This window comes from Trichechus manatus, unplaced genomic scaffold (assembly GCF_000243295.1).
Source record: "Trichechus manatus latirostris isolate Lorelei unplaced genomic scaffold, TriManLat1.0 scaffold00003, whole genome shotgun sequence".
NCBI classification, from domain to species: domain Eukaryota; kingdom Metazoa; phylum Chordata; class Mammalia; order Sirenia; family Trichechidae; genus Trichechus; species Trichechus manatus.
In genome coordinates, this window is record NW_004443939.1 from 13,854,852 (window position 1) to 13,867,410 (window position 12,559).

The 12,559-nt window shown below is 37.8% G+C and overlaps 1 protein-coding gene across 1 annotated transcript in view; it reads right to left on the reverse strand.

Annotated features, from left to right (window-relative positions):
• Positions 1-368: 368 nt before the first annotated feature.
• The window catches only part of CUNH1orf141 (chromosome unknown C1orf141 homolog), a 38,761-nt gene continuing 26,570 nt past the window's right edge, over positions 369-12,559 (reverse strand). Inside the window, exons 5-7 of the mRNA XM_012555233.2 lie at positions 12,169-12,307; positions 6,285-6,433; positions 369-1,111 (exon numbers count right to left, since the gene is read on the reverse strand). Of these exons, the coding sequence (XP_012410687.1) occupies positions 518-1,111; positions 6,285-6,433; positions 12,169-12,307 (882 nt within the window). The 3' untranslated portion in view covers positions 369-517. The remainder of the gene's footprint in view (positions 1,112-6,284; positions 6,434-12,168; positions 12,308-12,559) is intronic.

Below are 12,559 nucleotides of genomic sequence, written 5' to 3' on the forward strand. Positions count from 1 at the left end.
CAAAATTTTACAAAGCCTTTTTAATTGAATGGATTGCTAATGTAATACTTTTTTCCAATGATAAGCCAAAAGCTGATATTCAATCAACTGCACATGCATTAAATCAATGGTACATTTGTCTTATGCGACATTTAGTTACAGACCAGGTTATTGGTGTTGTTATTTGGCTTCTAATAGCAAATTTCCAGAGTCAGTCTACGCCATTCTTGGTCCTGAAGCACATTTTACTGTAGGAATGTAGATAAATTGAAGAATCTAATTGAGATCGTAGAAATTCATGAACTAGTTCCTTTTGTTGATAATTACTTCGTAATTTTGTCCTATTATTCACTAAAAATGGTCATTGTTCTTCAACAGATCACGGTTTATTTGTAACTTCAGTTTCTATGCTTAGCTTTCTTATACCATCCATTAGAACATTTCTACTTGGACGAGAATTTCTTCTATCATCTTGGAACTTGATTGTTTGCTACTTGTTTTCCTAATATTGCTGTACAGAATTTACTTTATCAGGCATTTAAGCTTTACTTGAGAAGTTTAACAAATCATCCAATGGTGTTATATTGTTTAATTTATGTACTTTGAGTATATTTTTTAAAGGCTTTGAACAACTTTTGACAGTTGAGGCACTGAATTTGTGTGAGTTCATTGGTTTTGTGGTAGAAAACATTCTTTCAAATTTGCCTGTTTTAGTATTCCTTTCTTGAATAACAGTTTTATCAAGGAAACCAACGAATTTTTTTGTTAGGCTGGAAAAAGTCTGTGAGAAATTATGGAGTTTACTCCAACTTCTATTTTCTAATATCGGCTTATTATTTTTCCTCTTTAGTTTATCCTCTACAACTCTGCATTTCACTTCAAAAGGTGTTGTTTGTATATTTTTCCTCCATGCCGTAGGAACAGTTCTTTTGAGATTGGAAGGAGTAATAGATTGACCACTAGTTAAAGATTTGAGGACTCCACAATTTCTTTCTAAAGTAAAATTTGTTCTTTTGTGTGGGTAAATGTTTTCACTTCCCATAGGATGAAGAGGAAACTTATTTTTTGTCAACAGTAACATTTGTACATATCTTGTCTCATGGAAAATTATGGGATTTGTGTAATTTTTTTCCTGTGAATAAAAGAAAAGAGTATTTATTTAGTCTTCAGTCTATTGATGCAAGAAAGCTACATATGTTTTTAAACATAAAAATAAAATTACTGTAAAACATTCTAAAAATGACTACATAGAATTATTTAACATGAATAATGGTATTCAAACACACACACAAGAACATACTTGTATGTAACATACTTCCTTCTCTTCTTAACAATCTACAGAGATGTTTGGCATGCAATCCGAACTTTTGGCTTCCTTAAGGCCTTTTTGAAAATAAACTGGCTGTGATTAAATAAATATATTTCGAAATGTTTGAGGTGTTGTCATTGGAAATAGGATACTTGGTAGGACAGTGCATTGTTTCAGCAGTTACTAGGTTCTCATGCTCCAGAAATAAAAACGTATCAACAAATGGATGGAGCCAAAGATCAGAAGATGATCACAAGCCAAAATTACCAAGTCTGGATATCCTACTAAATAATTAAAAAAATTAAAATCCATCTTTACAACTGTTATATTTATTATGCTCCAACACGTAGCACAATACTTGGCACATAAAAAGAGCTCAATATATATTTGCAGAATAAATGAACTAAAGTAATAGATTTATTTAAAAATAGACCATCTTTATCAGAATAATAGCAAGATTCGTGTGTATAAGATACTCACTAAACCGTTTCTCACATTTCCATTAGGCCAAAAAGATGAACCCCAAAGAAACTGATCATATATGCATATTACCAGTACAGAGTCTGCAAATTTTAAGTCAATGATTACTACAGTTCCTTTAAAAAATATAATCAATGAAATAAGAATTTTTAAATTGTATGTTAGTGCACTTAGTGTAAAAGGTATACTAATGCCTATGATTAATGAAATGCTAACAACCAAAGGTCTAATTCTGCAATCTGTTGGTGATGTCAGTATTGCCCATTTAGCTACAGTGTTGCTGTTAGTTGCCTATCTTCCAAGGCACCTCTGGGTGGGTTCAAACGACCAACCTTCTGGTTAGTAGTTCAGCACTTAATATTTTGATCTGTATAGCAGCTTAGGGAATTTTCCACCTTACAAGTCTATGCACCTTTAGGTACAGGCAGAAACTAGCTTTCTCGGCCTCCTTTGAGGTTAGGGTGTAGGCATGTGGTGGCTTGAGTGTTGTTGTGATGCTGGAAGCTATGCCACCAGTATTTCAAATACGAGCAGGATCACCATGGTGGACAGGTTTCAGCAGAGTTTCCAGACTAAGACAGACTAGGAAGAAGGACCTGGTGGTTTACTTCTCAAAAAACTGGCCAGTGAAAACCTTATGAACACTGTCTGATATAGTGCCAGAAGATGAGCTCCTCAGGTTGGAAGACACTCAAAGTACAACCGGGGAAGAGATGCCTCTCAAAGTAGAGTTAACCTTAGTGATGTGGATGGAGTAAAGCCTTTGGGACCGTCATTTCCTGATGTGGCATGACTCAACATGAGAAGAAACAGCTATAAACATCCATCAATAATCAGAATTTGGAATGTACAAAGTATGAACCTAGGAAATTGGAAGTCATCAAAAATGAAATAGACCACATAAAGATCAATATCCTAGGCATTAGTGAGCTGAAATGGCCTAGTATTGGCTATTTTGAATCGGACAATCGTATGTTCTACTATGCTGGGAATGACAAATTGAATAGGAATGGCATCACGTTCACTGTCAAAAAGAACATTTCAATATCTATCCCGAAGTACAACGCCGTCAGTGATAGGATAATATCCATATGCCTACAAGGAAGACCAGTTAATATGACTATTATTCAAATGTATGCACCAACCACTAATGCCAAAGATGAAGAATTTGAAGATTTTTACCAACTACTACAGTCTGAAATTGATCAAACATACAATCAAGATGCATTGATAATTACTGGTGATTGGAATGTAAAAGTCGGAAGCAAAGAAGAAGGATCTGTAGTTGGAAAAGATGGCCTTGGTGATAGAAATGATGCCAGAGATCCTATGATAGAATTTTGCAAGACTAATGACTTCTTCATTACAAATACCTTTTTTCAACAACATAAGTGGCTACTATACACATGGACCTCACAAGATGGAATACACAGGAATGAAATCAACTACATCTATGGAAAGAGATGATGGAAAAAATATCATCAGTCGGAACAAGGACAGGGCCAACTGCAGAACAGACCATAAATTGCTCATATGCAAGTTCAAATTGAAGCTGAAGAAAATTAAAACAAGTCCATGAGAGCCAAAATATGACCTTGAGTATATCCCACCTGAATTTAGAGACCATCCCAGGAATAGATTTGAGGCACTGAACACTAATGACTGAAGACCAGAGAAATTGTGGCATGACATTAAGGACATTATACATGAAGAAAGCAAAAGACAGGGAAGAAAGAGAAGAAAAGACCAAAATGGATGTCAGAAGAGACTCTGAAACTAGTTCTTGAACACACAGCAGCTGAAGCGAATGGAAGAAATGATAAAGTAAAAGAGCTGAACAGAAGATTTCAAAGGGTGGCTCAAGAAACAAAGTAAAGTATTGTACTGAAATGTACAAGGACCCTAGAGATAGAAAACCAAAAGGGAAGAACAAGCTCGGCATTTCTCAAGCTGAAAGAACTGAAGAAAAAATCCGAGCCTTGAGTTGCAATACTGAAGGATTCTATAGGCAAAATATTGAATGATGCAGAAAGCATCAAAAGAAGATGGAAGGAATACACAGAGTCACTGTACCGAAAAGAATTAGTCAGTGTTCAATCATTTCAGGAAGTAGCAAATGATCAAGAGCCAATGGTATTGAAGGAAGAAGCCTAAGCTGCAATGAAAGCATTGGCAAAAAGCAAGGCTCCAGGAATTGGTGGAATACCAACTGAGATGTTTCAACAGATGGATGCAGGGTTAGGGGTGCTCACTCGTCTATGCCAAGAAATTTGGAGGACAGCTACCTGGCCAACCAACTGGAAGAGATCCATATTTATGCCCATTCCAAAGAAAGATGATCCAATAAGAATGAGGAAATTATTGAACAACATCATTAATATCACATGCAAGTAAAATATTGCTGAAGATCATTCAAAAGCGTTTGCAGCAGTACATCGATGGAGAACTGCCAGAAATTCAAGCCAGATTCAGAAGAGGATGTGGAACAAGGGATATCATCGCTGATGTCAGACTGATCTTGGCTGAAAGCAGAGAATACCAGAAAGATGTTTACCTGTGTTTTATTGATTATGCAAAGGTTTTCAACTGTGTGGATCATAATAAATTATGGATAACATTACAAAGAATGGAAATTCCAGAACGCTTCATTGTGCCCATGAGGAACCTGTACATAGACCAAGAGGCACTCATTCAAACAGAACGAGGGTATACTGAGTGGTTTAAAGTCAGGAAAGGTGTGCGTAAGAGTAGTATCATTTCACCACACTGTTCAGTCTGTATGCCAAGCAAATAATCCAAGAAGCTGGACTACTGAAGAAGAATGAGGCATCAGGACTGGAGGAAGTCTCATAAACAACCTGGTATATGCGGATGACACAACCTTGCTTGCTGAAAGTGAAGAGGACTTCAAGCACTTACTGATGAAGATCAAAGACTACAGCCTTCCATATGGATTACACCTCAACATGAAGAAAACAAAAATCCTCACAACTGGACCAGTAAGCAACATCATGATAAACAGAGAAAACAAAGATGTTGTCAAGGATTTAACTTTACTTGGATCCACAATCCATGTCCATGGGAGCAGCGATTAAGAAATCAAAGACGTATTACATAGGGCAAATGTGCTGCAAAAGACCTCTTTCAAGTGTTTAAAGCAAAAGTATCATCTTGAGGACTAAGATGCACCATGGCATTTTTAATTGCCTTGTACCCAATGTGAAAGCTGGACAATGAATAAGGAAGACCGAAGAAGAATTGACGCCTTTGAATTATGGTGTTGGCAAAGAATACTGAATACACCATGGACTGCCTGAAGAACAAACAAATCTGTGTTGGAAGAAGTACAGCCAGAATGCTCCTTAGAAGCAAGAATGGCAAGACTTCATCTCACATACTTTGGACATGTTATCAGAAGGGACCAGTCCCTGGAGAAGGACATCATGCTTGGTAAAGCAGAGGGTCAGCAAAAGAGAGGAAGACCCTCAATGAGATGAATTGACATAATGGCTGCAACAATGGGCTCAAGCATAACAACGATTGTGAGGATGGCTCTGGACTGGGAGTGTTTTGTTCTGTTGTACATAAAGTTGCTATGAGTTGGAACCAACTTGATGGCACCTAACAACAACAACATGTGACCCAAGCTCTGCCAATCAGATATACCCATGAGAAGCTTCAGTTCAGAAAAAGGAAGCACTGAAAACTATTCTTGTGAGGGTGATGGAATATATATCCAGTTTTGAAGGCCAGCAGTGGCAAAAGTATTAGAAATATTGTCCTCTGGTCAGCATCAAAGTTATAAACCGTTGTCCGTGACAGTAGCATGGACCCCAGTGAAACAATCTGGGGCTGTAATGGGGGCTAATCCTGACTAGATAGCTTTCAAGCCAGATTCTCTTTCTAGCCGTACTAGAGATTTTGTGAGTATGAGCTACCAAATGGCCTTTAGTGAATGCATTTTCTGGTTTAAATAGCTAAAATAATTGTCAGCAAAACAAACATATGATCTAGTCATGTTTTGTTAAAATACCATTTTTATTTTATATTTCTTTTACAGTCAAGCAAATTTGATCAAACTTTCTTCATAAATTTCCAGTCAGTGAAATGGAATCCCTAATGTTGGTGTAGTGGTTCTAAATAAGCATTAAGAATTTAGGTGATATTGTCACATTAAAATATTGAAACAAGGTAAGAAGGATTTATCAAAGATTCTGGTCACTAGACTACACAGGAGATTCCCAAAAGTAATGTTATTAGTTGCCATGGAGTCCATTCTGACTCATGTCAATCCCATGTGTGCAGATAGAACTGCACATAGGGTTTTCAAAGCTGTGACCTTTCAGAAGCAGATAGCTAGGCCTATCTTCTAAGGTGCCTCTGGGTGAGTTCGAACTGCCAACCTTCAGCTAGTAGTCAAGCACTTAACTCTTTATGCTACCCAAGTAGCATAAGTAATTACCACAAGTAATTTTAATATACATATTTACTAAACAATAGTAGATATTTTTATTACCATTTGAGAAACTGCTGTCTTTGGTGAATTAATGTTGATTATCTTCGCATTTGACTTTTTCAGTTCATCCTCAAAGCACAAGGGGAGCAAGGCTTTCTTTCTTACTGAACAATGCTCAGTTAACTGATCATTTCTGGTTGATTTACTTTCTTTTATATTAAAATCATTCATCTGTGGGGGAGATGTTTTTCTGAAAATGAACACAAGTTCAGCATAAATGTTTGTTTTTTTTTTTAATAAATTTTATTTATTTATTGTTGTTGGGAATATACACAGCAAAACATACACCAACGTTTCTACATGTACAATTCAGTGACATTGATTACATTCTTCAGGTTATCAGCATAAATGCTTTTAGGGTTATTTTTAGCTTATAGGTTCTTGCCTGTTTCCTCTGATCTCTAGCAGTCATTGACAACACCTCCACCACAGACTGTCAGCCTGACAAGACCATCCCTTCCTGCTTAGTTTTTGGGGACAATAGCAAAATCAGGGGTGGGAGCAGGACAGACATGTGTGTGTCATTGGCTTTTTAGTGGGGAGGAGGTGTATTATACAGGCTGAGGGGAACACCACAGGTAGAGAGGTATTTGCCACCTCCCGTGTTGAGATGCTGGGAGAAAACTGCTTTCAGGACAACTCCTTACCAACAAAGAATGGACCTAACTTAGTAAAGCGGATGGAATGGTATGGTCAGGCAGAGAGAGGATATAGTTTTCATTCCAGGTCTCCTTTGAATCACATGTGACAAGGATACTGACTTTGGGTTTGCTAAGGTAATTGCCACTGCAGAGTTGAGGTAATCCATAGCAAAGGCTTGGGGTGGGTGAGGTATGGACAGCCTAGTCCAAGGAAAAATGAAGGACATGACAGCAACTCCTAGGGTTCTACCATACCAAAGAGAGTTGAGTGTGGATCCTATCTAAGTTCAGAGAGTTTAGACCATGAGATAACAAACCACAGATGTCAGCAGCCAAAGAACTTCTGGGGATGGGACCTGTGGTATGAGACCCTGGACCTTTGGTCGAGTCCCTTTTCCTTAATGTCATAAGTTCCAGTGAGCTCCTTACTCATATTCTCAGGTACCATCTTGGAAAGAAATAGAGGGACTGTGTTAAACCTAAAGAGGCTGTACATTATTTGTTCCCAAAAAGGCTTAAAACACTCTGAGTTAATTACATATGTTTATTTTTATTCACAGAGACTGAGAGGCTCATGAGAAAGAACAGAACTTTATACAGAAGAAGCTATTTTTTTCACTTCCATGTTATAGCGCAACTAAATTTGAGTTCCTACTGAAGAAATGTGATTGTATCCTCATTTATTTTTTCCATGTCTTTCTATCCATTAAACTGTGAACTTGTAGTAGGTAGAGCATGTGCTTAAGGTCTGGATGTAATACCAGCTAGCCAAGCAGCCTTGGGCCATTCATAGGATTGTTGTATGGGACTAAACGGTAAAAATAAGCCATGATCAATTCATTCTGGTCCACTCGAAAATAAAAAGCAGAACTAATCTTATTAGAAACATTATTGAACAGAATAAAATACTAAAAAGTGTTTTAAAATTACCTTTTATTTACATAATCTTCTAAGCCAACAGAATCAAATGCCACTGTAGGTTTATTTTTGGCTGGAGCTGAAATTATAAAAGGTTTTCATAAAACAGACATACATACTATGTTATTTAGAAAATATCTTGCATAAAATATATTAGAATTTAAAATGGTATATGGAAAGCACCTAGTATATAGTGCCTGACCCACTGTAGATACTCCATAAATACTTGTTGAGTGAACAAAATAGAACTGGAAAAGACAGATGAAGGCTTAGATCAAATACAAAACTATTTGGAGGGGTGTGTGTGTGTGTGTGTGTGTGTGTGTGTGTAGAAAGGCATTCTAGAATTTTCATATCTTTCTAATATGTGAAGTCACTCTTAACCAGTAGGATGCCTCAGATGGTTAAACACTTTGATATGGGGAGGGAGGTCAGTTAGCAGGTGTGAAAGATCTTGCCAACAGGGATGAAGGAAGTGTACCAAGTAAAGTCTTCCAAATATGTCTGGTGGCTACTCTCCTGTTTCAAAAGTATTCCCAGACACATGTTTTTAGCAACAAATTCAGCTTTTTCCTTGGCCTCAAGTAGCTTACATTCTAATGCAGTGCTTCCCAAACTTTTCACATCATGGCAAATGTTACAATCATTTGTACAGCACATGGTATAAAGGCTTGAGTTTTACTTGTGGTCATGCTGCTACGTGGCCACCCAGCAGTCTCAAAGACCTGAGGATCAAATTTCAGCATATCTATAACCCCTTCAGTGCACACCAGTTTTCCACAGTATACTGACTGGGAAGCTCTTTTCTAGAGAGAAGGGACAGTCAGTAAACAAGCAAACCAACCAACAAATAAATATGTAAAATAATTTTAGCTACTTGTAAGGATTATTAAAAAAGAAAAAAAAGAAAAACAGTTGTCGTCGAATCGATTCCGACTCATAGTGACCCTATAGGACGAGAAGAACTGCCCCATGGAGTTTCCAAGGAGCACCTGGGAGATTTGAACTGCCAACCTTTTGGTTAGCAGCCGTAGCTCTTTACCACTACACCACCAGGATTTCTGTATTATGGAAGAATATAAAACAAGGTACTTTAACTAGAATGGCTATAGATGGCTCTCTCCAGAGAGAATATTCGAGCTGAAATCTGAGTAAGACCTAGCTCCTCCAAGTTAGGAGGCTTCCCCCCTAACTCTGAGCACATTTGAAGCAATGATAGGAAGCAAGGGAAAGAAATTAGGCGTGGCTATTCCATTTCTCTCAAAAGATGGCTGACACAGACTTGGAATGCTTTGACCTGCAACTCATTACAGGATAGCTATGAGTTGGAATCTATTCAACGGCAATTTTTTTTTTTTTTAAGTTGTGTGGGTGGAAGGCGGGGTAGGGCTGGAGGGCATGGTTAATGGGGGTATTTTCAGTATATCTTCCACTGGCTCTTTCAATACTGTTCCACTCTCCCAGGAAATGGAATTGTGCATTGACTTCTGGAGTTTTCTTTCAGATTGCTTCATATTGTAATATGTGGCAAATTTTCCTTGTATTTGGAATGAAATCGACTAGTTTCAATTTAATAAAATTTTCTTCTCTATTTTGCTTCTTTTTGTTATTCATTTTTGACCAGGATAAACCTGCATTTATGCTGCCAACTTTCCCAGAAGACTTCCTTTGGGGACTTTAATAAAAGATCTATAATGCCTTTTCTGTAAAGAGACTCAAGAATTCTAGTAAACAGACCAGACTTAATGGTTTGATTGAGACTGGAGGGACCCCGAAAGACATGGCCCCTGGACTCTCTGTTAGCCCAAAACTAAAACCATTCCCTAGACTGACTCTTCAGACAAAGATTAGACCGGACTAGGGGACATCAGAGGGTGATTCTTAGCTCAAGTAGATACATAAGACTAAGTGGGCAGCTCCTGTCCGGAGGCAAGATGAGAAGGCAGAGAGGGTCGGGAGCTGGTTGCATGGACACGGGAAATCCAGGGTGGAAAGGAGGAGTGTGCTATCACAGTACAGGAAGAACAACTAGGGTCACATAACAATGTACATAAAAATTTTTGTATGAGAGACTAACTTGAATTGTAAACTTTCACTTAAAGCACAACAATTAAAAAGAAAAAAGAGACTCAAGAAATCTTACAAAGGGGGAATTCACTTTTCTGAAAAAGCAGAATGGCCTGCCACAGCTCTCAGGGAACATTTCAGAGAAAATGTAGCATTGGCATCTGAGCAGAACCTTGAAGGACAACTTGGTAAACAGGGGGTTGCCTACTTAACATCCGTTCTCTCCCCTTCTTTGCTAACGAACCCCAATCTTATTCATGTTTCTCCAAGCAACCTTGTCCTTCAGGGGAGCCTGGGCCCCTTCCTAGCTCAAGGGAGTAAATAAGCCAAGAAACCAAATGCACTGCCATCGAATTGATTCCAACTCATAGCGACCCCATAGGGTTTCCAAGGCAGTCACATCTTTCTCCTGCAGAGTAGCTGGTAGTTTCAAACTGCCCAAATTTCAGTTAGCAGTCCATAGCTTTAACCAGTGCACCTCCAGGGCTCCTTAAGGGAGTAAATAGTGAATGATTTAAGCCTTTGTTTCTCAAACTGTGAGTTAAAACCTATTCATGTTTGTGACATAGATTTAGTGTCTCCTGACCAACTGTGATGGTTAATTTTATATGTCAACTTGGCTAGGCTTGGAATGCTATGGTGTCCAGTTATCTGGTAAAACACTAGTTTAGTTGTTGTTATAAAGTATTTGCATATGATTAAATCAATTGGCCTCAAGAAAAGCAGATTACATTCCATGGTGTGAGTGGGCTTCAGTCAATCAGTTCAAGGCCTTAAGAGAAAAAAGGGAGTTTCCCTAGGGTATGCTCTGCCTTGAGACTACAAACAGACATTTTGCTAGAACGCTCTTACTCTTCATTCTTCTTGTCACCTGACCTATGGATTTTGGGACATAAGCCCACAAGAGTCTCTGGCCTGTCATTCGATCTATGGTTCTTGGACTTGTCAGCCCCTTCCCCTTGCCCCAACAATCGCATGAGCCAACTTCTTGAAGTAAATCTCTCTCTCTCTCTAGCACTGGTTTTGTTTCCCTAGACAACCCTGACTAAGACGCTAGCATTTTAAAAAATAAAATAGAATAGAAAAAAGTAGAGTAGAATAGAAAACCTCAGAGTGCATTTTATGAGTGCTAATAACTATACAAATCACAGAAATACTATGACCAAGTTCAGTTAATAGAGAAGTAATTAGGGCTCCACGAGGCTGAATCTTCAGCTCCATGTATTTGTACACTAGGTTGTGGTATAAAAAGTATTTCTTATTGCAGGTCATGTTAAAAGTTGGAAAAACTGAACGAAGCCAATTATGATTTATTGGTTAAGATATAGGCACATGAAGCTATTCTAGCCAAGGACCCATAAAGTGATGTCAGCTGGAAGGGCTTTTGAGGACATTTTTCTCATTCTTATAAAAGGGCAAAGGAGTGGATGTTGTTGCCCACACAAGTTACCACAAATAGTAGTCATCATGTTAGACAGCAAGGCTAGGAGGACAGGCTATGTGCTAAGACCTTTGAGGAAAGAAACTGGATATTTGCTAACATTATTAAGCCCCTAAATTAACCAGCCCTGGAACTGCCTTACTGATGGACTTCTTGCTATTTGAGATAATAAATACCCTTACTATTTAAGCCCCAGGTAGTTGAATTTTCTATTAATAGCATCCAAAACCTGCCAGCTATTAGAGGTGAATAGGAATCTCTCAGGTGGAGAAGTATGCTCTGAGCATAGAGAACAGAATAGATCAAATCACACAGTAGTTGGAAGAGTCTGTTCAGTATGACTAGAATCAGGGTGGATGGGTTAAAGAGATAGAACAGAAGGCTGGAAAGACTGTATATGCCATATTAAGAATTTACCTTTTTTAGCAATAGAGTCTTCAGATGTTACTGAGTAGTGAAATAATAAATTAACATGATCAGATATTGATATTCCTTGGTTAAAGATTTTTTTTAATGATTTTTTTTAATGCTTATATCCTAAATTAAGGAGCCCTGGTGGCACATCGGTGAAGTGCTAGCTTATAACTGAAAGGTTGGTGGTTCAAACCTGCCCAGCAGCTCCATGGGAGGAAGACCTGGCGATCAGCTCCTGTAAAGATTACAGCCTAGGAAACCCTATGAGACAGCTCTACTCTATCATATAGTGTCTCTATGAGTCAGAATCAACTTGACGGCTCCTAAAAACAACAACAACATATCCTAAATTTAGATGTAGTTAACTTTCAGACATTTTAACATAAACATGCAATTTGTATACCTCTAAATAAAGTAGAGTCTCTTTCTTTTTTATAAGCATTAGATCGAATGCTGAGTACAGGAGAAAAGATTGAAGAACCAAATGGTTTTCTATATGCTGGCCCATTGTATGAATACAGTTCATGTGAACGATTTTCCACCTAAACATCAGGAAAAATGGAAAACTATCTTACAAATTATTTCTTTCCATGTGCATATTGATAAATATTTAGTTTATGCTTGATTGTTCACATTTACAATATTTATGATAACTAACAACTGTCAGGTTTTTAACACACTTTCCAACTTAATGCTTTATTTAATCCTCAGAAAAAGCCTATGAAATAGGTATTATTATTACCACTTTATGGAGAGGAAACAAACTCATAGAAGTTAAAAGATTTGCCTATGCT